This window comes from Sus scrofa, chromosome 13 (assembly GCF_054392235.1).
Source record: "Sus scrofa isolate SSC_HxYL_T2T_F1_AM1 chromosome 13, Sscrofa_HxYL_maternal_Yorkshire_Landrace_v2.0, whole genome shotgun sequence".
Taxonomy (NCBI): Eukaryota; Metazoa; Chordata; class Mammalia; order Artiodactyla; family Suidae; genus Sus; species Sus scrofa.
Window position 1 is genome coordinate 54,713,152 of NC_139395.1, and position 19,907 is coordinate 54,733,058.

Sequence of the window (19,907 nt, forward strand, 5' to 3'; positions counted from 1 at the left end):
CTCCACCTGAATAGGTAATTGTTCATCTAATGAGCCTCTGTGTCAGTTCTGTGATGATAGTCTTACTGATCCTCCATCCCTTCTTCATAACTGTGACTTAACACCTTTCCTTTCTCAGGGTTTGGTTTTTTTTTTTTTTTTTTTAAACTGGAAACTTCCCAATTGCTTTTCTAGAGTGTTAGCCTGAGCTGGAAGTGATTGCATGGAACATGTTCTTTCTTGTAAACCGGTGCTAATAAGCTGGTCTGTTCCAGGTGATGTCAGTGTTGGCATTAAATGTGATGCCCGAGTGTTAAGTGAGGATGAGGAAGATGTGGATTTTGACATTATTCACAACGCCAATGACACATTTACAGTAAAGTATGTGCCTCCTGCTGCTGGGCGATACACAATCAAAGTCCTCTTTGCCTCTCAGGTATGTGTTTAGCTTTTTCTGGCCGTTTGTGGGCATATTTCTTTTTTGTGCTTCTAGTGACAGGGCAGGTGTGTTGAGAACTCTTCACAGTAGTTTTCTTCTCTGGTTCCTTGAAAGCAAGGAAAAAAAAAAAAAAGACCCAGAACTAAAATTTTACAAAAGTGAAATTTTAGTTTCTAATGAAAGTGGAACCATATATTCAGTGGTTAAAAGCCAGGCTCTGGAAAGAAATTAGTTGTTATAATCTTCTGGTGGCTAAGTGGATTAAAGATCTGGTGCTGTCACTGCTATGGTTTGAATCGCTGCTGTGACTCAGGTTTGATCCCTGGCCGAGGAACTTCCATATGACGCAGGTACGGCCAAAAAAAAAGAAAAAAGAATAATAATACAGATGTAGGTTTTCTATATCCAGAATATCTAGATATGTTCTACTTAAGTCTTTAAAATGAGGACCTTGGCATTAGCTTTTAAATTTTTACAGGGAGAGAAGTTTAAAAATTTCAGATTGAGTTCATATTTACATGAGATAAGACAGGAAGAGCAGAACCCTAAAACAGGGACTGGTGGAATCCTGGTGATTCAAATTCACTTACATAAAGATGAGGGCTCTGCCAAAACATAATGGTTTTGAGCCAGCCAAATCCACTTTACCTTTTCTGCCTTTATTCTGACAGTCTGCAGCATTCTTTTTGGAGAATTATAATCACTGCATTTCTAATCAGTTCCTTGCACTCCTCAAACTGGAGCACTCTGTTATCCCTGGAGAACATTTCTTTGCTCTGACTCCATGTATTATTGTTTGGGGTTTTATTCTTAGTAGTATTTTTGCATACCAAGTACTCAGAATTTGGTGTGAAATTCTGAGAGTTGTCAGAGTTAGATTTCGTTTGTGGGAAGCCATCCTTTTACTGATGTCAGGCTCCAGGCATTCCTGAGCGACCTCTGATGGCCCTTACCTTAGCATCAGTGACTTCTGATGCTAGCATGTGAAAACCTAATCATTGGTAGCAGAGGTTTGCTCCCTACCTGCTAGAGTGGAAGGACCCCCGACCCTGCCTTTGCTTTGGCAAAGGGCTAAGTTCAGGCAGTTGCTTCAGGGACTTTCCTCCTGAGACAGTGTTTCTGCTCCAGGAAATCCCCGCCAGCCCTTTCCGAGTCAGAGTTGACCCTTCCCACGATGCCAGCAAAGTGAAGGCAGAAGGTCCAGGACTCAGCAAATCAGGTAAGAGGGCGTGTGTGCTCGAGGGCAACCTGGAGGCATTGGGAACAGTTGGCCTGGGGGCTATGAGCCACTCACCACCCTCCTCCCGGCCCCCCACCAGAGCAGGTGCTACAGTTCAGCAAGGGCCTGAGCTGCAGGGCAGTGGCTGAGTGCCAGCCCCTGTCTCCACCTAGTGCCTTGCTAGAGCTGGTGCCCATGAACTTGTCAGACTGGTTTCAAAAGGGAAATCCCTCCAGCTGGGACTGTCTCCTCACCTCATTGTCTCCTCCCAGGTGTGGAAAACGGGAAACCGACCCACTTTACTGTCTACACCAAAGGGGCTGGAAAAGCCCCACTCAACGTGCAGTTCAGCAGCCCCCTTCCTGGCGACGCGGTGAAGGATTTGGATGTCATCGATAATTATGACTACTCCCACACCGTCAAATACACTCCCACCCAGCAGGTAGGGTCCCTCCCCCTCGTGCTGGGCCGGGTCACTTTGGACATCAGGTCTATGCTCTGACCTGTGCTCACCAAAAGACTGGCTGGTTACATCAGGAGGGCCTGAAAAATTCCCCAAGAGCAAACAGAAAACTAGCCAAATTCTACTCCCCCTCCCCTCAACTTCCCACCTCAGTTTTGGGTTTTAGCAGAGAAATGCTAAATTCTTAAAAATAAACCTAATATCTGCCTCTGTTTTATATACATTCTCTCATCCTTACCAGCTGCCTTTTTATCTTTTATTAGTTACTCACAGGGAAAGAATTGCCACACCTTTGTCCTTGTTGGCCCTTTTACCTTAGTTTACCCTTTTTACAAGGTGATATAGGGGTCTTTGTCAAAGAGCCTTTGGTTCCTCAGGCCTGAAATACCACTTCAAGCACTAAATTATTCCCTTTTACGATCTAGGCTGCTTTGCTCTGATTGTTTTAGACAGTAAGGGCCTACAAAACTGCCACTTTGGGGAGTTGCACTGTGGCTCAGTGGACGCTAACCTGACTAATATCCATGAGGATGTGGGTTCGATCCCTGGCCTCGCTCAGTGGGATAAGGATCCGGTGTTGCTGTGAGCTGTTGTATAGGTCACAGATGCGGCTCAGATCTGGCATTGCTGTGGCTGTGGTATAGGCCAGCAGCTGCAGCTCTGTTTGGACCCTAACCTGAGAACTTCTGTATCCCGCAGGTGCAGCCATTAAAAAAAAAAAAGACAAAACAAAACACGATACTGCCTCTCTGTATGAATTTGTGTTTACTTGTTTAAAATTTTATTTTGCTTCATGTTCATCCATACCTCTAGGGTCTAAGGAGCACATACTCCTTTAGAAAAGCCTGGATTCCACTACTGATGCATAGTGTTCTAAACAGTCATTCCAAACCTCTGAGATGCCTCCATTCTTGAACAAGAGTCTGTTCCCCTCCCACACACCAGCACCACCCCCATCATGTGAGAAATGCATTTATAAGAGAGGAAGGGTGATGATTTCTGCAGAAGCACTGTTTGAGAAGCAGCACTCCTGCCTGGGGCCCTCTTGTGAGGAGCTGCCACAGTAGAGCAGTGCAGTGCCGATGGAGAATGGTGGAGGTGTCCCCTTATGCTGGGCACTACACATCCTCGGAGACAGAATCTTTACCATGAGAACTTCCCTGGCATTCGGAAGTTCTGTTTGTGGGTGGCCTCTTACCTGCAGACGTACTTCTTCCTGTGGTTTCTTTTGTCCTAACAAGGGTTCCTGATTAGTAATGGCAAAACGAATACTTCTGTAGATGAATACCATTTTGTCACCAGGCCTCAGTGCTAAGCAGGTAATTCTTTTCCTGCTGATGCTTATCAGGACTGGTGGGAGCCTTACCGCTGGCCACGCCAGCTTGAAAGCATCTTTGTTGTCAATTCTCTGCTTTCCTTAGGAGAAGTTCCTAGAAAGCATGGCCATGCTCAGTGATCAAGATCACAAGATCCTTGACTCTTCCAAAAATATTCTGAGACTCTTGCTCGATCCTATATCTATATACCTTTTTTGTGTTTCAGCTGAGCTGCTAGAAAGTGGTTGCAGACATTAGGACAAGCTCAGATTTTGACCTGCACACCCAGAAGGGACTTGAGGACCCACTGCCCTTGGATGCCCCCAGCTCCCAGTCGAGGTGGAGGTCAAGGTTGGGAGCTCAGTCCTGTTTTGTTATATTTCAAAAGGTAGCTAGAATGGAAGGCAATCTACTTCAGAGTCTTACTCCAAGGTCAAGTTCATCCATTTCTCTGATGGTAACAGGTTTTGAGGGCTATTGGCATACTTGGTGGCCTCTTGGGGCTACTTGTGCAAATGCTATCAGTCTCTGCCCCTAGCTTGATGCCTCCATGGTGCCTCTCCTGTCCTTCTTATTTGTTGTTTAAAGTGAGGTTTACTGTTTTACATTTTGCACAACCTGCAATTCTGCCTGTTTCTCTATGGCAAAAAAAAAAAAAAAGAAAAAAAAAAAAGAAAAAGAAAAATAATTATTTTCCTAGATTGTGAATTCTCAAGCATAGGATATCATGTCCTGCATATCATTCCATCCCCAGCCCTGATGCTGTAGGTGCTTTGTATGGATGTGTGGCCGAATGCGTGAATAAAATGAAGTGGCACCTCCACTCACAAGCAGAAACAATATGAGAACTTTGTAACCTGGTAGCAGAGTGCGGCCAACACATCCTCATTTTTCTTTGAACTCTGGTTTCTGAAGGGCAGGTAACAGCTCAAGATGGAGTTAAAAATAAGTGTGCCTTTTGAGCTCTGCTCTTGGATGTGGTTATGAGGCAGGTGTCAGCCCAGAAAGCTATGCAGGGCTACTTTGCAGGCTGCTGCCCAAAGGCACACCTTCTTCTGGTGGTTTTAAGGATCAAGATCTAGAACTTTGGGAGTTCCCGTTGTGGTACAGCGGAAATGAATATGACTAGAAACCATGAGGTTGTGGGTTCGATCCCTGGCTTCACTCAGTGGGTTAAGGATCTGGCGTTGCTGTGGCTGTTGAGTAGGCCCACAGCTGTAGCTCCAATTAGACCCCTAGCCTGGGAACCTCCATATGCCATGGGTACACCCCATCCCCCCAAAAAAAGAGTCTGGAACTTTGGAGAAATGCAGCTGCTGAGTGTGTGTCTTGGTGAACCCTTCACCCTCATATTTTGGGCTGTTGGCTCCTTTCTCCCTGACATCTGCAGGCTCCTGCTGTCCCCTGCAGGGGCCCCAGGCCACAGCTTGCCTCCTGCAGTGGACCAGTGATAGATGTTGCAGGTTGATCATGTTAGTTCTTCTCAGAAGACAGTGGTCAGATTTTTGGCCTCAGAGGGGAGAGGACTCATTGGGCTGGTGCATTCATGCCCCAGCTGATCTCCCAGAGGTCAGATAAAGGCTTGACTTTATAGAAGGGCCACTATGCAATACCCGTCTTTCAGGAGGATTTTGCCTTCTGTGCTTTTGATTGTCTGTGGCCTCAGTGGCTTTAGTTTCTCACCCCAAGCTTCCCTGAACAGAGTGATTGGAGGGAGTGGAGGCAACAACTTCCTGATATGCTGAGTCCAGAGACACTGGGTACTGCAGACCCCATGTGCTGCTGTGGCACCTTTAGGAAGCCCCCAGAGCTTACCGCGCCTCATAGGAGAGCAGCCTTTCCCTTGATGTTATTACTGCTGGTAACCGTGGCTGTCATAGGTGGAGGGGTTTATCCATGGCTCTCTTGGTCCTGTCCTCACGGGCCTCATACAGAATTAGGTTAAAGTCTCAGAAGCATGTAGTGGGGAAAGAATAAAACTGTCCAGCCACCAGCAAAATCTGTGAAATGCCCAGACCTCCCTACTTCCTCACCCTCTGCGAAAACACACAAGCTGTTCCTTTGCTGGGGCCTCAGAGAAAACCTTAAAATGCTCCAGGCTATCTGAGGTATAAATCTCTAAGCTTTCTTCCTCCTCCTTGTTAGGTTATTTAAGGTAGAGTTAATTTCCTACCTGAGTTTTGCTTCCTTAGGTGGTTTATGATGGTTAATGAGAATGTTTTCTTTTATGGGAAGAGCAGGCTTAAGTGAAAGGATTTTCCCCTCTCTCTTGGGCACTTCAGAGAGGCAGTCAGATAACTTTTTTTTTTTTTTCCCCACAGCAGAACCTTTATTTTATTTTATTTATTTATTTATTTCTTGTCTTTTTTGCTATTTCTTTGGGCCGCTCCCGTGGCATATGGAGGTTCCCAGGCTAGGGGTTGAATCGGAGCTGTAGCCACTGGCCTACGCCAGAGCCACAGCAACGCTGGATCCGAGTCGCGTCTGCAACCTACACCATAGCTCATGGCAACGCCGGATCGTTAACCAACTGAGCAAGGGCAGGAACCGAACCCACTACCTCATGGTTCCTAGTCGGATTTGTTAACCACTGTGCCACGACGGGAACTCCGGTCAGATAACTTCTAATGGGTGATGGAGAAGGCTATTCAGGACCCTTGGTTAGCTGGGAGGCCTGGTCCTCGAGGAATGAGGGTTTGGGGATAAACCATCAGGAGAGTTGGCCTGTTGGGAAGTCCAGGATCGCTGACATAGCACATCAATCCCTGCTCTGTTGAATGCAACCCACGTCCGATTTACTGAGGGAGTGGTGGGGGTGGAGCCACTGGGTTTTCGTGCAGTGCTAATGCAGCCTGGAAAATCAATTCTACCTTCTTCATTGATGCAACCAATTTTTGTCTTGGCTTTGCTCTCCTTTATTACAAAAGGAATGTTAGAAAATATTCATAGGCCAAAAGCTACACCCTTTTTTAACACTGGATCCACAACAGCTTTCAGCAGGGGCTGAATGCCAGCCTGTTCCTCTGTTCCAGCAGGGAACCATCCCTCCCCCTCCTTGCTTCTTTCCCTCCCACATCCTCTTACGTGATGCCCAGGCATTTGAGGCGAGGGGGACCTTAATCTACTGAGACAGCTGTGGGCTTTCATGGAGCCGTGGTTTAGAGGCAGGGGATTCAGCCGACCGTGGAGAGAGGAAGCCAGTAATGAGTGGGCCAGGACTGGCCGTTCTGTGCCTCCGCAGCCACCATGGCTGCTGGTGAGGGGCCTGCCAAGCCCACAGGCCCAGTCTGCCTTCACATTGGCAACTCTTTTTTTCTTGACATAGATGCAGGAGTTTAGATGCTGTGCAGTGGTCTTAGGAGGCCCAGGCAAACTTTGCAAATCCGTGTTGCAGCCTGGTGGCCTGAAATTGATTCCCAGGACATGGACAAAAATGATTTTGTTGTATTAGAGGCTCCCAGGTCCCCTTGCTTTGCCTATCGCCAGGGCTGTTGGTGTACTGGGTGGGAGGGAGCTGCTAGGACTTGGGTTCAGATGCCAGGGTTGTGAGGCCCAGCTCTCATACTTGGAGCAAGTGACTTTACCTCCCTGAGCTGTAATTTCCTTTCTGGAAAAATGGTGATGGGAGTGGGAACCACCCCTTAGGGCCATTTTGAGACTGAATTGAGGAAATGCTTAAAAATACAAGCACGGTATGCTAATTCTTACTATGGGGCCAGAAACTTAGAGAAATATGCATGAGATGCTTTGTAAATTGGCCAGAGTCATATACCCTGCATCTCTGGGAAGAATTAAAGTTCCAGAAGGCAGGTTTAAACACCAAGTTAGTGTGTTTAAACAGAACACCTGTGGTTTTCTCTCTCGTTCCAGGGCACCATGCAGGTTCTGGTTACATATGGCGGCGATCCTATCCCCAAAAGCCCTTTCACTGTGGGTGTGGCTGCTCCACTGGATCTGAGCAGGATCAAAGTCAATGGGCTGGAAAACAGTAAGTGCATCAGAATGGAGAGGGGAAAGGGCCAGTGAAGAGCAGTTAGATTCCCTTCAAAAGACAGTTTGCACAGAAGCAAATTCTGCCTTCAGAAACTTTGCAGTCATACAGACTTGGATCTGAAGTAGGGCCCTGCCATGGAGTTGCTCCTGCCTGCTACTTAACATGCCCCTTAACCTCACCAAGCCTCTGTTTTTTCATTTGCACAGCAGAGACCAGGGGAAGAAGACTCAAAGGAATATTGTGAGAATTAAGTGAACTAATAATTAGGGGCTGGCTCATAGTCAGCCCTCAGGAACTGCTGGCATCACAGCAAAGGTTTTTATGACAGAGAATTTGGGGCATGTTGCTTTCCGGCAAATTTCTATTGTGCCACCTATCCTTGGCCACTGAGTTGACATTAGCGACAACATTCAAGCATAAAAGCCAGCTCCTGGGCACTCAGAAACCACAGCTACAATGGGTCCCCAACCCTCATCCAAATACTCATTTAGCCTATGAGGTGTCTTATTAGTACAAGCTCATTTCAATTAACTTTTTTTTTTAAATTTTACTCCTTTTTTTTGGTCCATGCTCACAGCATGTGGAAGTTCCTGGGCCAAGGATTGAGTCCAGGCCACGGCTATAACCACCAGAGCCACAGCACTGGATCCTTAACCTGCTGAGCCACAAGGGAACTCCTGTTTAACTTTTTTTACTTCTGGAAATTTTCTAATGTATGCAAGTAAAGAGAATAGTAGGATAGGAACACTGTACTTTTCGTTCAGCTTCTCACGTTTAGCGTGTGATCATGAAATTTTTTTTACACAAGTAATAACAAAAACCCGTTTGTCATCTTAAAAACATCACAGTTAAAAGTCAGTTCCATTTAACCATCATCCCCTCCCCCCAGGGTTAAACCAAGTGACCGGTTCAGTTTTGATTCTTCCACATCATCTTTCTGCATCTGTACTTAACTATGTGCCAGCAGAAAGCATTCAGCAATGTTTATTTTGCATTAAAGTTACCCTGCTATACCAGTATGTCTCTGGCCTGCCTTCTTGCGTCAGTGTATCTTGGAGAATGTTCACACTTACATCTTCTCATTGGCATTAGCTGCCGAATGGCCCCAGCCTGGCTGCACTTGAGAGTCAAATTCAGTATGATCAGTGCATACCTTAGGGCAAGCCTCTTATTCAACCTGTGAGTTTTTCTCCAGGTCTCAGTGGGATCCTTGGTGAGCACCTTCGATGCCCTCTGACCAAAATGTACATGTTGTGAGTGAGGCCAGCTCCAGGGGCTCTGAAGCAAGAGCTCTAGGCTGGCTTTTGTCCCTGGGGAGCAGCCAGCTCTGAGCCTAAATAAGAACAGTCACAGTCCAGCCCTTCACGTGTCCCCTTGTTAACACCTTTCTCCAAGCCACCAAGCGTTTTGACTCTAGACTGGGACAAGCACTATGTCACTTAGGAAGGCTTTGGGATGTGGAGCTCCAAGGCCTTTTTGCTTATGGCTTGGCACTGTTGATCTTGACAGTCCCTAGATTGCCCAAGTCAGGATTTCCTCAGGGGCAGGGGGAGGGTGGTGGCAGTGGGCCCTAGGCTCCCAGTGCTTTTGATTTGGTTCAAGTCCTTCCTTGTTTTGATCAAATGTAACACATGGGTTTTCTGTAGCCCTGCTTTGCAGAGACCTTTCAAGTATCAACACGGTACAGGGAGTCAGTTCTCAGCAGTCCAGACTTGCTTCCATGCCCCTGCATTGGCCAGTTCTCTTACTTTTACCTTCTTGGCTGCAGGTTTGAATGTGCTGCCAAGAGTTAGTAAATAAAACATTGGCTCCTGGGAGTGTTTTGATATAAAGTTAACACCAAAAGTAAGTAAAGAAGAGGACAGCCGTCAGGTTATGAGTTACTGCAGTTCATGGGGTCATGTCAGTTTAGATTTGAGTCCCAGCTTTGTAGTCTGCTAGATATGTACCCCCAGACAAGTCACTTAAGCCATCTGAGCCTTAGTTTCTCCATCTGTTACATCCCTTGGTTACTAATAAGTCCTCTGTAGGGTTGTGATGAAAATTAGAGATGATGTGTCATCTCACTCTGGTAAGGAAAGAGCACTCTGATAGTTGTTATTGAGGCTGATAACTCTCACCCAGTCTTGCCTCTTGTTCTGCATCAGCCATGAATTGTCATGGAAGCTGAGAAAACATGTCCAAGGAACTATCACTGCTCTTGGTGGTTTTGCTGCTGGGCCAGCTCATCCCTTTGGCTTGTTTCCCTTTGCTAGGAGTCGAAGTTGGGAAGGATCAGGAGTTCGCCATTGATACCAGAGGGGCTGGAGGCCAGGGGAAGCTGGACGTGACGATCCTGAGCCCCTCGAGGAAGGTTGTGCCATGTCTGGTGGCGCCTGTGGCGGGCCGGGAGAGCAGCACGGCCAAGTTCATACCCCGAGAGGAGGGGCTGTACGCTGTCGATGTGACCTACGATGGACACCCTGTGCCTGGGAGCCCTTACATGGTGGAGGCCTCACTGCCGCCTGATCCCACCAAGGTCAGCTTTCCTTTTTCTTCCAGAATTTGACCTCTGTTGGCAGATACAACACCTCAGTTAGTCCTTCTCTGGTTCTGCCTGGTGAAGACCTGTCAGAAGTTTCTGTTGTTGCTCAGCAGTAATGAGGTCAACTAGTATCCATGAGGATGTGGGGTCAGTCCCTGGTCCTGCTCAGTGGGTTAAGGATCTGGCATTGCCGTGAGCTGTGGTGTAAGTCACAGGCATGGCTTAGATCCACCGTTGTTGTGGCTGTGGTGTTGATCAGCAGCTGTAGCTCCAATTCGGCCCCCAGCCTGGGAACTTCCATATGCTGCAGGTATGGCCCTAAAAAAATAAAACAAAAAAAAAAAGAAGATGGTTTTGTGCTGACAGTCAGTTCTCAGTGGTTGACCAGAGTTTTCTCTCCTGCAAACCCCTACACCTCCTCATGCTCTGGCTGTCAGGCTTTGGTGAGGGTCTCTGGTCCTTCATTTGTCAGCTTCAGGTGAGCCTGTAAGGGTGAGGTGAGATGGTGGGTATGGGGGCCTCAGTCTGAAGTCAGGCACACACAGTGAGCTTACCCTGCACAAGCGATTATAATGCAGTATAAAAAATATACTATTTTCATTCTCTTTTACTCCCAGGAGCCTCAAATCAAGGGTTTTAGCATATTCCCAGTGTCCCTAATGGCATGAATCCTACAAAAACTGTCTTATTTGTTGAACCAGAGATGAAAGCTTCATCCCCTCTCTTCTAAAAATTTTAGTTGGGGTTTTGTTTATTTGTTTTGTTTTATGGCTGTACCTGCAGCATATAGAAGTTCGAGGGCCAGGGGTCAAGTTGGAGCTGTAGCTTTCAGCCTATGCCACAGCCGTGGCAACACTAGATCTGAGCCACATCTGCTCTGGCACAGCTTGCAGCAATAGCAGATCTTTAACGCACGGAGCAAGGCCAGGGATCGAACCTGCATCCTCATGGATACTAATCAGGTTTTTAACCCGCTGAGCCACACCAGGAAGTCCTAGGGTTTTTTGGTTTTGGTTTTGTTGTTAATTAGATTTTATTCTGCAGAACAATTTTAAGTTCATAGTAAAATAGAAAGGAAGGCACAGAGATTTCCCACATACCTCCTTCCTCCCATCAGGTTTAACCTCCCCGATACCCCTCCCCACCCCAACCCAAGTTCTGACTTGTTGTAACTGATGAACATATATCAACATCATTGTCACCCAAAGTCCGTAGTTTACATTAGGGTCCACTCTTGGTGTTGTACACTCTTTGGATCAGGGAAAACGTAGAATGACATGGATTCACCAGGTCAGTTTTTTATTATGCAGAATTTGTTGAGGGAGGTATAGCAACCACAGCTACAGCAAGGTCCATAGAAGCCACTCTACCAGTGCTCGAGCCAGGAAACCTGAGCGTGTCTGTTGGACTGAATGTTAGGTGTCCAGCTCCAGCCCTTGAACCAAGCCTGGCAGAAGAGAGGGAAGGCATGCCTCTGCTGTGCCCTCCCCAGCCATTTGCAGCATCCGCTGTGTGTGTTACAACTCTAATGGGAGTGTGGCACAAGTTAGCCCCAGGGACGAGGACCACTTCATCCAGAGGCAGCTCAGAACTGATTGCAGGCTTGGGTGTTGAAAGTGATAGCAGCATCATGCAGAGTCTGACATGTATTCTTTATTCAAATAGGTGAAGGCGCATGGTCCCGGCCTTGAAGGCGGTCTTGTGGGGAAGCCTGCTGAGTTCACCATCGACACCAAAGGAGCTGGAACTGGAGGTTTGGGCTTAACCGTGGAAGGTCCATGCGAGGCCAAAATCGAATGCTCGGACAATGGTGATGGGACCTGCTCCGTCTCCTACCTGCCCACAAAGCCCGGGGAGTACTTCGTCAACATCCTCTTTGAAGAAGTCCACATACCTGGTTCTCCTTTCAAAGCCGACATTGAAATGCCATTCGACCCCTCTAAAGTCGTGGCGTCAGGCCCAGGGCTTGAGCATGGGAAAGTGGGCGAGGCCGGGCTGCTTAGCGTGGACTGTTCAGAAGCGGGGCCAGGGACCCTGGGCCTGGAGGCTGTCTCCGACTCGGGAGCGAAAGCAGAAGTCTGTATTGAGAACAACAAAGACGGCACCTACGCGGTGACCTACGTGCCCCTGACTGCGGGCATGTACACACTGACCATGAAGTATGGTGGTGAACTGGTGCCGCACTTCCCCGCCAGGGTCAAGGTGGAGCCTGCCGTGGACACCAGCCGGGTCAAAGTCTTTGGGCCAGGAATTGAAGGAAAAGGTGAGTTTCTTGAGAAAGAAAGAGGCTGCCAATGTGATAGGGGACTTAGCAGAAATTCCAGAGAGGGCTACAAACTCCCTCGCCTATGGGGTCAGGTCAGGTAGAGGAAAAGTCACCTGCGGCCTCTGCATCAGGGAGTGGGATTGGGGACCAAAGCCAAGGGGGTGAGGACCCCGCCTTTTTTTCTTCATTTTCCCAGCACTGTCAGCAGATTTCTACCTGCCACTCCCCCCTCCCTTTTTTCCCTGGTAAAACTAGCAATCCTGGTTTTTATGTGGGAAAAAGTGCATTTTTGGCACTTACTTGAAAAAGGTTTAAAATGTGCTGCTGGCTAATACCACGCGTGCTATCTGTCTTTACCCTTTAACCTGTCCTGATCCCAACTTCATCCCAAGCAGTGTGCAGATATTGGGTTGTCACTCAGCCAGGGGTGCCCTGCAAGAAGCTTCTTTTGCCAGGGGTTTGGGGGTAAGGTGGCTTTTAGTATTCCTGATTTTGAGTCAGATAAACCAATAGTTTGCTGTCTCTGAAACCAAACGATGTGTTCTAAAGTGCTGAGAATCTTGGCTCTCGCATTTGCCCCTGGGTCCAATGTGTTGGCAATATTCTCACCAGTGTGATTATTCTGCAGATGTGTTTCGTGAAGCCACCACCGACTTCACGGTCGACTCACGACCCCTGACGCAGGTTGGGGGCGACCACATCAAGGCCCACATTGCCAACCCCTCGGGGGCCTCCACGGAGTGTTTCGTCACAGACAATGCTGATGGGACCTACCAGGTGGAATACACACCCTTCGAGAAGGGTGAGTTGACTTCTGCTTGGAACATGACCTTGTTCAGAGCTCACTGGGCTTCCCCGTGGCTGAAGCTAACTCCTGCCTCATGTGCTTTGCCCGTCTCTGCTGAAGCATGTGCACAGTGACAGGGAAATGTGAGGACCTCCCCTTCCCAATAGAGCTCCCTGTCTGCTCAGTGCCTGGCATGCTGGCCCTATGGTGTGACACTTGGGCTGGGTTTATCTTCAGCCTCATTGGAGCAGCTTATGGTGATGTCATGGCGTGTTGCTCATTTGTACAATTTTTTTTTTTTAACATAGTTAACTTCTTTGCTGAATATCAGGCATGATTAAGTTTTGATACATTGTCAAAGCATAAAGAAAAAAATAAAAGCACCATCTATCTCCTCATTACTTAAATATAGAATCCCTAAACATTCTGAGGTACAAATTTTAGGTCTCTTTTCGTGGATGCTTTTCTATTGTATTTCACAAGTTTCTCTTTGTCTTTTGGTTAGTAACCAGATAGAGTTTTTTCAGACCAGGATAGTGTTTCAAATGACTGACTTGAATGCAGACTCAGTGACATTGGCTCGAAGGAGAGTCCTTCTGTGTGTATGTCGGGGGAGTGGTATGTGACGGCCAAGTGAACAAATCTGTGGCTTTTCAAAATCAAATCGTACCAACATTGCTGTTTAATGTGTGCTTCTCAGATAACATGGCATAGCACGTAGACCTGAGCTCTACAGTGTCACTGCCCACAAATTGGTGACTCGTACGCAAATGTATTTCTGCATGTTGTTTTCGACAGGCCTCCATGTAGTGGAGGTGACATACGATGATGTGCCCATCCCAAACAGTCCCTTCAAAGTGGCTGTAACCGAAGGCTGCCAGCCATCCCGGGTTCAAGCTCAAGGACCTGGATTGAAAGAAGCCTTTACCAACAAACCCAATGTCTTCACCGTGGTTACCAGGTAAGCAAAGCCCTGGGGTCTCTGTGTCAATAAACCCTGTGTCCTCACCATGGTCACCAAGTAAGCAAGGCCCTGGGATCTGTGTGTTGATGGTGAAAAAGATGTAGCTCTAGATAGTTAACTGCTCTCAAGAAGTTTTATGGATTGGCATTAAGAACCTCGGGTTAAGAACCTGACATAGTATCCATGAGGATGTGGGTTCAACCCCTTACCTCACTCAGTGGAGTGGGTTAAGGATCAGGCATTGCTGAAAGCTGTGGCTTAGGTCACAGATGCAGCTTGGATCCCGCATGGCTGTGGCTGTGGCATAGGCAGGCAGCTACAGCTCTGTTTTGTCCCCTAGCCTGGGAACTTCCACATGCCACAGGTACGGCTGTAAAAAGAAAAAAAAAAATTGTGGATGTATCTTACATATGTGTCATGGTCTCCTGGCTTTTGAGAATTTTCTTTTTTTTTTAAATCACATGTGAGGCGTTTTCTTCATAGAGATATGTATTACAGAGAAAGACCTAGTATGCTTTAAAAAGTGTCAAAAAGCACTTGATAATATCCATAAAACTGCTGAGCAAATCAGGGCTCGTTGACGCTCCTTAACTTGATAATGCAGAAATATAGAGCCAATTTCGTATTTTCCTGAAATATTAGAAGTATTCTTATTTAAACTGCTCACAAGTCACATACCTGATTTGTACTTTCAGACCAAGCCAATGCAATAAGAAAAACAACTGAAGGATAAGCATTGGAAAGGAGATTTCAAAGCTATTTTTATTTGTATTATTTTATATTACTCTGTTAAGAAATTCCCCGTATGACAGCTGTCACAGTAGTTGAGTATGGTTGACTACATGGGATAGGTTATAGAGGGATCTTAAATTTGTAAATAAGCATACTGGCACCACTAGTACAACTTGGCTTTCTTTTCTGCACTTTGCAGAGGGGCAGGAATTGGGGGTCTTGGCATAACTGTTGAGGGACCGTCTGAGTCGAAGATAAACTGCAGAGACAACAAAGATGGCAGCTGTAGTGCTGAGTACATCCCCTTTGCCCCAGGAGATTATGATGTGAATATCACCTATGGAGGAGCCCACATCCCTGGTAAGCTATCCTTCTGAAAGGAGCCCAAAGAATAAGAGATTTTACATGAAAGCAGGTTAAATTTTGCTTATCTCCGAATGGGAAAATACTGCCTGGTATTTGCAATAGTTGCAGAGGAAGAATTTTCCTTTAGGGCTGCATCTCCAAGAGAATCCTAACTCCTAAGAGGACCAGTAGTATGACAAAAAAGCATTGGCTTGGAGTTTTCACTGAGAATGGTTCTTCACATGTTGGACGACCTAGATCTTAATTTAAAGGAAAGCTGAGTCTTTACAAAGTTCAAAATCTCTACTTCATTTTGTGGTTAGTTCATCTTATACACACATGTTTTCTGTTTTCCATCAACAGTCCTGGTAGCGGATAAAGCCGCACAGACTCAAATTCTTAATTATTAATTTCTATTGAAGTATGTACACTTACTGTAAAATAGGTATAATAATAATTTCCTGTGCATTGTAGGGTATTTTTGTAGCACATTTTGTGACAACCAAAAATGTCTCAGATACTGCCAAACGTGCACTAGGGGACAAAAGCATCCCTAGTTGAGAACCAGGGCTATCAATGATTCAAACAGTTAAAAAATATATGTAACTTAAATAGTGAAAGGCTCTTCAGCTTTCATGCTCCAGCAGGAGAATCTCCATAGATTCTAGTTTTGTTGATTTAATAAAGCATTGCTGCCCACCTCACATCTAGAAGGGTAGATGAGTGTGTGGTTTGGTGGGGACACAAGTCTAAGGACTTGAGGTCTGCTTCTGAGTCAGCTTATGCCTTGTCTCAGGTCAAGAGCAGGTTGAGCCTGTGATGGCTCAGTGTTGTTCTGAAGGCTGTGAGGCCAGGTGAGACTGAGAGAAGGAGGGGCAGGCTGAGGGCCCTACTTTTGGGTTTCTGGATGGACTTCTAGGAGCCCAGAGTGTCCGATAACCACACACTTTCTTTCTTGATTCTGTCTGCACTCTGTCCTTAGCACGTGCAAATGCACTCAAACTCCCTCCTCCTTCCTCACATTGATTGGAAAGCATTGACCTTCAGCACATGTTAGTTCTATTCTAATGTTCCTTAAAGCCTGAATTCATTTAATGAAACATTTCCCGTCACACTTGGCCTTGTCACTCTTTCAATACAGATTTTTTTTAATTCCTATAATCATTCATTGGGGGGATTCAGCCATGGACAAGACCAAGCTCCTGCCCTCTTTGAACTTCCTGTCCACTGTTGATAAGGAAAGAGAGTAGGGATTGGTGACACTGCAGAGCCAAGGGGACCTTTTGGAGTTTTTTGACCTGGCAGTTTGTGGGATGGGAGGGTACAGCTAGGAAAATGGGTGGAAGGCTGTCTCCAGGGAGACGAGCTGGTGGCTCCCACCAGGCAGGTCGCAGTAGAGATGAGTATATCCTGATTGTGGAAGCAACACAACTATTTTGATCTTATTGAGAAAGTCTGTTGGACGCCCTTAGCTTTGGAATTCCCCTTGCAGAAGTGGGTGAGAGGTTGAGCCCCTGTGGCTGACCCATGTGCTTAAAGCAAATGGCATAACAACAGAAGCAGGCCCATTTGATAATTTCTCATCAGATGTAAAGGGTGACTCCTTTTTTAACTTTCAGGCTCTGTCGCCTCCCAGAGCCAAATACCAACTTCTCCTGGACCCAGAATTTCCCCAGGCAGAGCCATTCAATAAAGTTGGTTATCTTAGTGTCAGTCTTCATAGCGAAAGTAACACATAAGGTTCTACTGTGAAATATTTAGCAGCTTGGTAGCTTCTAATTTGCTTTCATAGGAATTCTGGTTGGTTAAATATTAGCCCAGTTTTTCCTGGCCTGACACAAACCCATAGTGAGGTTATTTTTAACAAGGTGTCCTCTCTTACCAACAATGGCACATTGGTTTCCCCTGGTGGGTCAGCTGTGGTCTGTTGGTGGTGGCTGTCTCAACCACTGGATCGACTGGGATGAGTGCATCAGGAAGAAGGGATGCTGTGATTGACTGATTCTGTCTGCCTGGGGCACAGAACAGGCGAATGGACTTCAAATCCACTCTGGACTTGAATTTGTCGGTTCTTGGCTACTCTCATGCTAAGTTTAGACAATTTCCATTGGAGGCTCTGACTTGGAAATTGGCCTCAGAGGTGTTTCATTGCTGTCACCTATTGACAATGAAATCCTCGATTGTGTCTATGAAAGAAAGCTCCCTTTTGTTTCACTAAACTCTGGCATGAAATGTGGTGCTTGTCTTTGCCAAGGTCAGCCATTTATTTCACTTAGCTGAAAAACCAGATGCCACTGAAGCCCAACTTCTGTTAAAAAGCTAGAGTCTTGGTTGTTTGTATGGTCTTTGTTGTTTACTACCCTTGAGTCTACAAAGTACAAACTCACAGATGCTAAGGAGAGAGACCTTGGCTTATATGGTCCTGGCAGTTAGACATCACTAACCTTGCCAGGATTCATGGGAAGTGTGTGGATTTCTGCAAGAGAGGCATGCTGCCCCTTGGTGATGGATTTGGCAGGCTGAAGCATGGTGCTCACGGCCTTGTGGCTCCTGTTTCTGGTTCGCCTCTTGGGGAGGGCCTCATTTGTCCTTCTTGGAATCCAGAATCCATGATGGTCCTGGCCCAGCCTTTGGCTGTGTTTAGAGCTTTTCCCACAAATCCCAATCTCCCTGCATTTTCCATGATCCATCAGTACTTAAAATCAATACCCACAGCCAGAGGGCCCCAGTGTCAGGTGTGGGATCAGCCATGCAGGAGGATGGGAAAAAGCAAGGCTTCACCTCTGGCCAGGGAACCAAGAAGGTGCTGTTTTGCATGTGTTGTGAGGGGCGGGGTTGCTGAATGTGTTGCAGGGACAGGATTCCCAGGGTCCCCAAGGAGCTGTTGGTGGGAGAGGATGTTGGCTTAGGCTGCACAGCCTGCCTACCTCTCTGCAGTTCTCTTTACGCCTTCTTTCCGCCACTCAGTATCCTCCTTCAGTTTCTTCAACACCCTGTCTTCTCCTGTACCTTCCGGCCTTTGCACATGTTGATCCCTCAGCTTGAAATCCTTCTCTGCTTCCTGGGTGATCCTTGTTCAGTCTTATATCTCAGATGATATTGCAAAGCTTCCTCTGGTCTCCTGTAGACTAGATTCATTCCCTTCTGAGTTTTCCAGCAACACTTGGTACACGTCCCCAACATCTGTAGTATACAATATTATAGTGACTTGCTTACCTCATCTTTCTCCTGTATCCTGGTTCCAGGAGGGCTAGTAACCACTCCTGGGCCCAGCACCTGGTACTACCTCTGCACATAGTAGGTGCACACACAGCAAGGCAGGAGGAGCTGACTGGGGCCAGTATAACCAAGGGCCTGGGTAGAGCAATAATACAATTCTGGATGCACACAAGATGGGTCTCCAGGCACGAAGTGAGCTATACTTAGAATCCCATGACTTCTATTTTAGGCAGCCCCTTCAGGGTTCCCGTGAAGGATGTTGTGGACCCCAGCAAGGTCAAGATTGCTGGCCCTGGCCTGGGCTCCGGTGTCCGAGCTCGCATCTTACAGTCCTTCACGGTGGACAGCAGCAAGGCTGGCCTGGCCCCCCTGGAAGTGAGAGTCCTGGGCCCACGAGGTAAGTACACATCCTGCCTTCCTGCTGACACTTATCTGCCCCAGATGGGAGCAACCATGACCCAGAGCAGGCAGTTTGCTTTTGAGTTTTGTCATGAACTTAAAAAAAAAAAAAAAAAGGAGTTCCCATCACGGCTCAGTGGTTAATGAACCTGACTAGTATCCATGAGGACACAGGTTCAATCCCTGGCCTTGTTCAGTGGATTAAGGATCTGGTGTTGCCTTGAGCTGTGGTGTAGGTCACAGACGTGGCTTGGATCCCACATTGCTGTGGCTGTGGTGTAGGCTGGTGGCTACAGCTCCAATTCGACTCCTAGCCTGGGAACCTCCGTATGTTGCAAGTGTAGGCCGAAATAGACAAAAGACCAAAAAAATTAAAACTAAAATAACTTTCTTAAATCACTTAATTGTTCCATGTGTTAACTAAACAGTAGTTTATGCTTAAAAAATAGGCAGACCTGTTATTTTTCTAGTGGCCTGTCTTTTCCCCCATTTAATAATATGACTGTAAGTATTGTATTTATTTATTTATTTTCTTTTTAAGTAGTGAGATGAAGCAAGTAGTTTTGGGGCTCTCACATGTAAAATGATTGGAACTGCTTCATTATGTGTTTCATCATTTGTGAGGTGGCCGGGGTGGGTCTGGATTTGGGTGGGTGGTGGATTGGGAGGTGATGACTCTCTTCAAGTTGCCTTAGAGCTCACACGGGTGCATATCCAAAATTTCCGCAAAGGACCAGTACTCAGCCCGTGTGGCACATACCTGAGTTGTTCTCCCCACTCCCTGAAGAGAGAGGTTCTCTTGGGGAATGGGCTTTGTTGGCAATTTGGCCTGCCCTTTCGCAGCCTGGAGTTTGGGTTGGGTAAGGCTGACACAGGGCATTTTGGGCCAAAGCCCTGCCATACATTAAAATTTACCTTTTTCAGTAGGTGATCACACTTCCTTTTCCAGAATTTAAAATGGCCCCTTCTCCGCCTAATACCTTAAATTATATAGACTTTTTTCTCAGTGATGTTCTTGGCTTCACTGTAATGACAAATGAGGTCTTCCTTCTTTGAAGAGGAACTTTCTCCTTAATGGGGTTCAGCAAGAGGTTATGTCCTTTGAAGCTCAGGGCCAAAGTGATTTGGGGGAAATGAAGTCATAGGCCTGGAATCTGATTGCACAGAGTTACTGATCTTCTAAGACCTGGGGTTGGAGGGAGGGCAAGAGGGTGAGAGGGCAGAGCAGGGGGTGCCGAAATAGAGAAAAGATTTCCTTAGA

At 46.7% G+C, this 19,907-nt stretch overlaps 1 protein-coding gene across 12 annotated transcripts in view; it reads left to right on the forward strand.

Annotated features, from left to right (window-relative positions):
* FLNB (filamin B) overlaps window positions 1–19,907 on the forward strand; it is a 149,085-nt gene that overhangs the window by 88,160 nt on the left and 41,018 nt on the right. For all 12 annotated transcript variants that reach the window (XR_014823393.1, XR_014823394.1, XR_002337597.2 and 9 more), the window contains exons 16-25: window positions 255–415; window positions 1,547–1,637; window positions 1,910–2,079; window positions 7,287–7,404; window positions 9,666–9,928; window positions 11,600–12,197; window positions 12,829–13,002; window positions 13,786–13,948; window positions 14,883–15,043; window positions 18,477–18,644. Coding sequence is in view for 6 of the 12 variants with exons in the window: in XM_021069061.2 (XP_020924720.1) it covers window positions 255–415; window positions 1,547–1,637; window positions 1,910–2,079; window positions 7,287–7,404; window positions 9,666–9,928; window positions 11,600–12,197; window positions 12,829–13,002; window positions 13,786–13,948; window positions 14,883–15,043; window positions 18,477–18,644 (2,067 nt within the window). In the remaining 6 variants the exon portion in view is untranslated. The remainder of the gene's footprint in view (window positions 1–254; window positions 416–1,546; window positions 1,638–1,909; window positions 2,080–7,286; window positions 7,405–9,665; window positions 9,929–11,599; window positions 12,198–12,828; window positions 13,003–13,785; window positions 13,949–14,882; window positions 15,044–18,476; window positions 18,645–19,907) is intronic.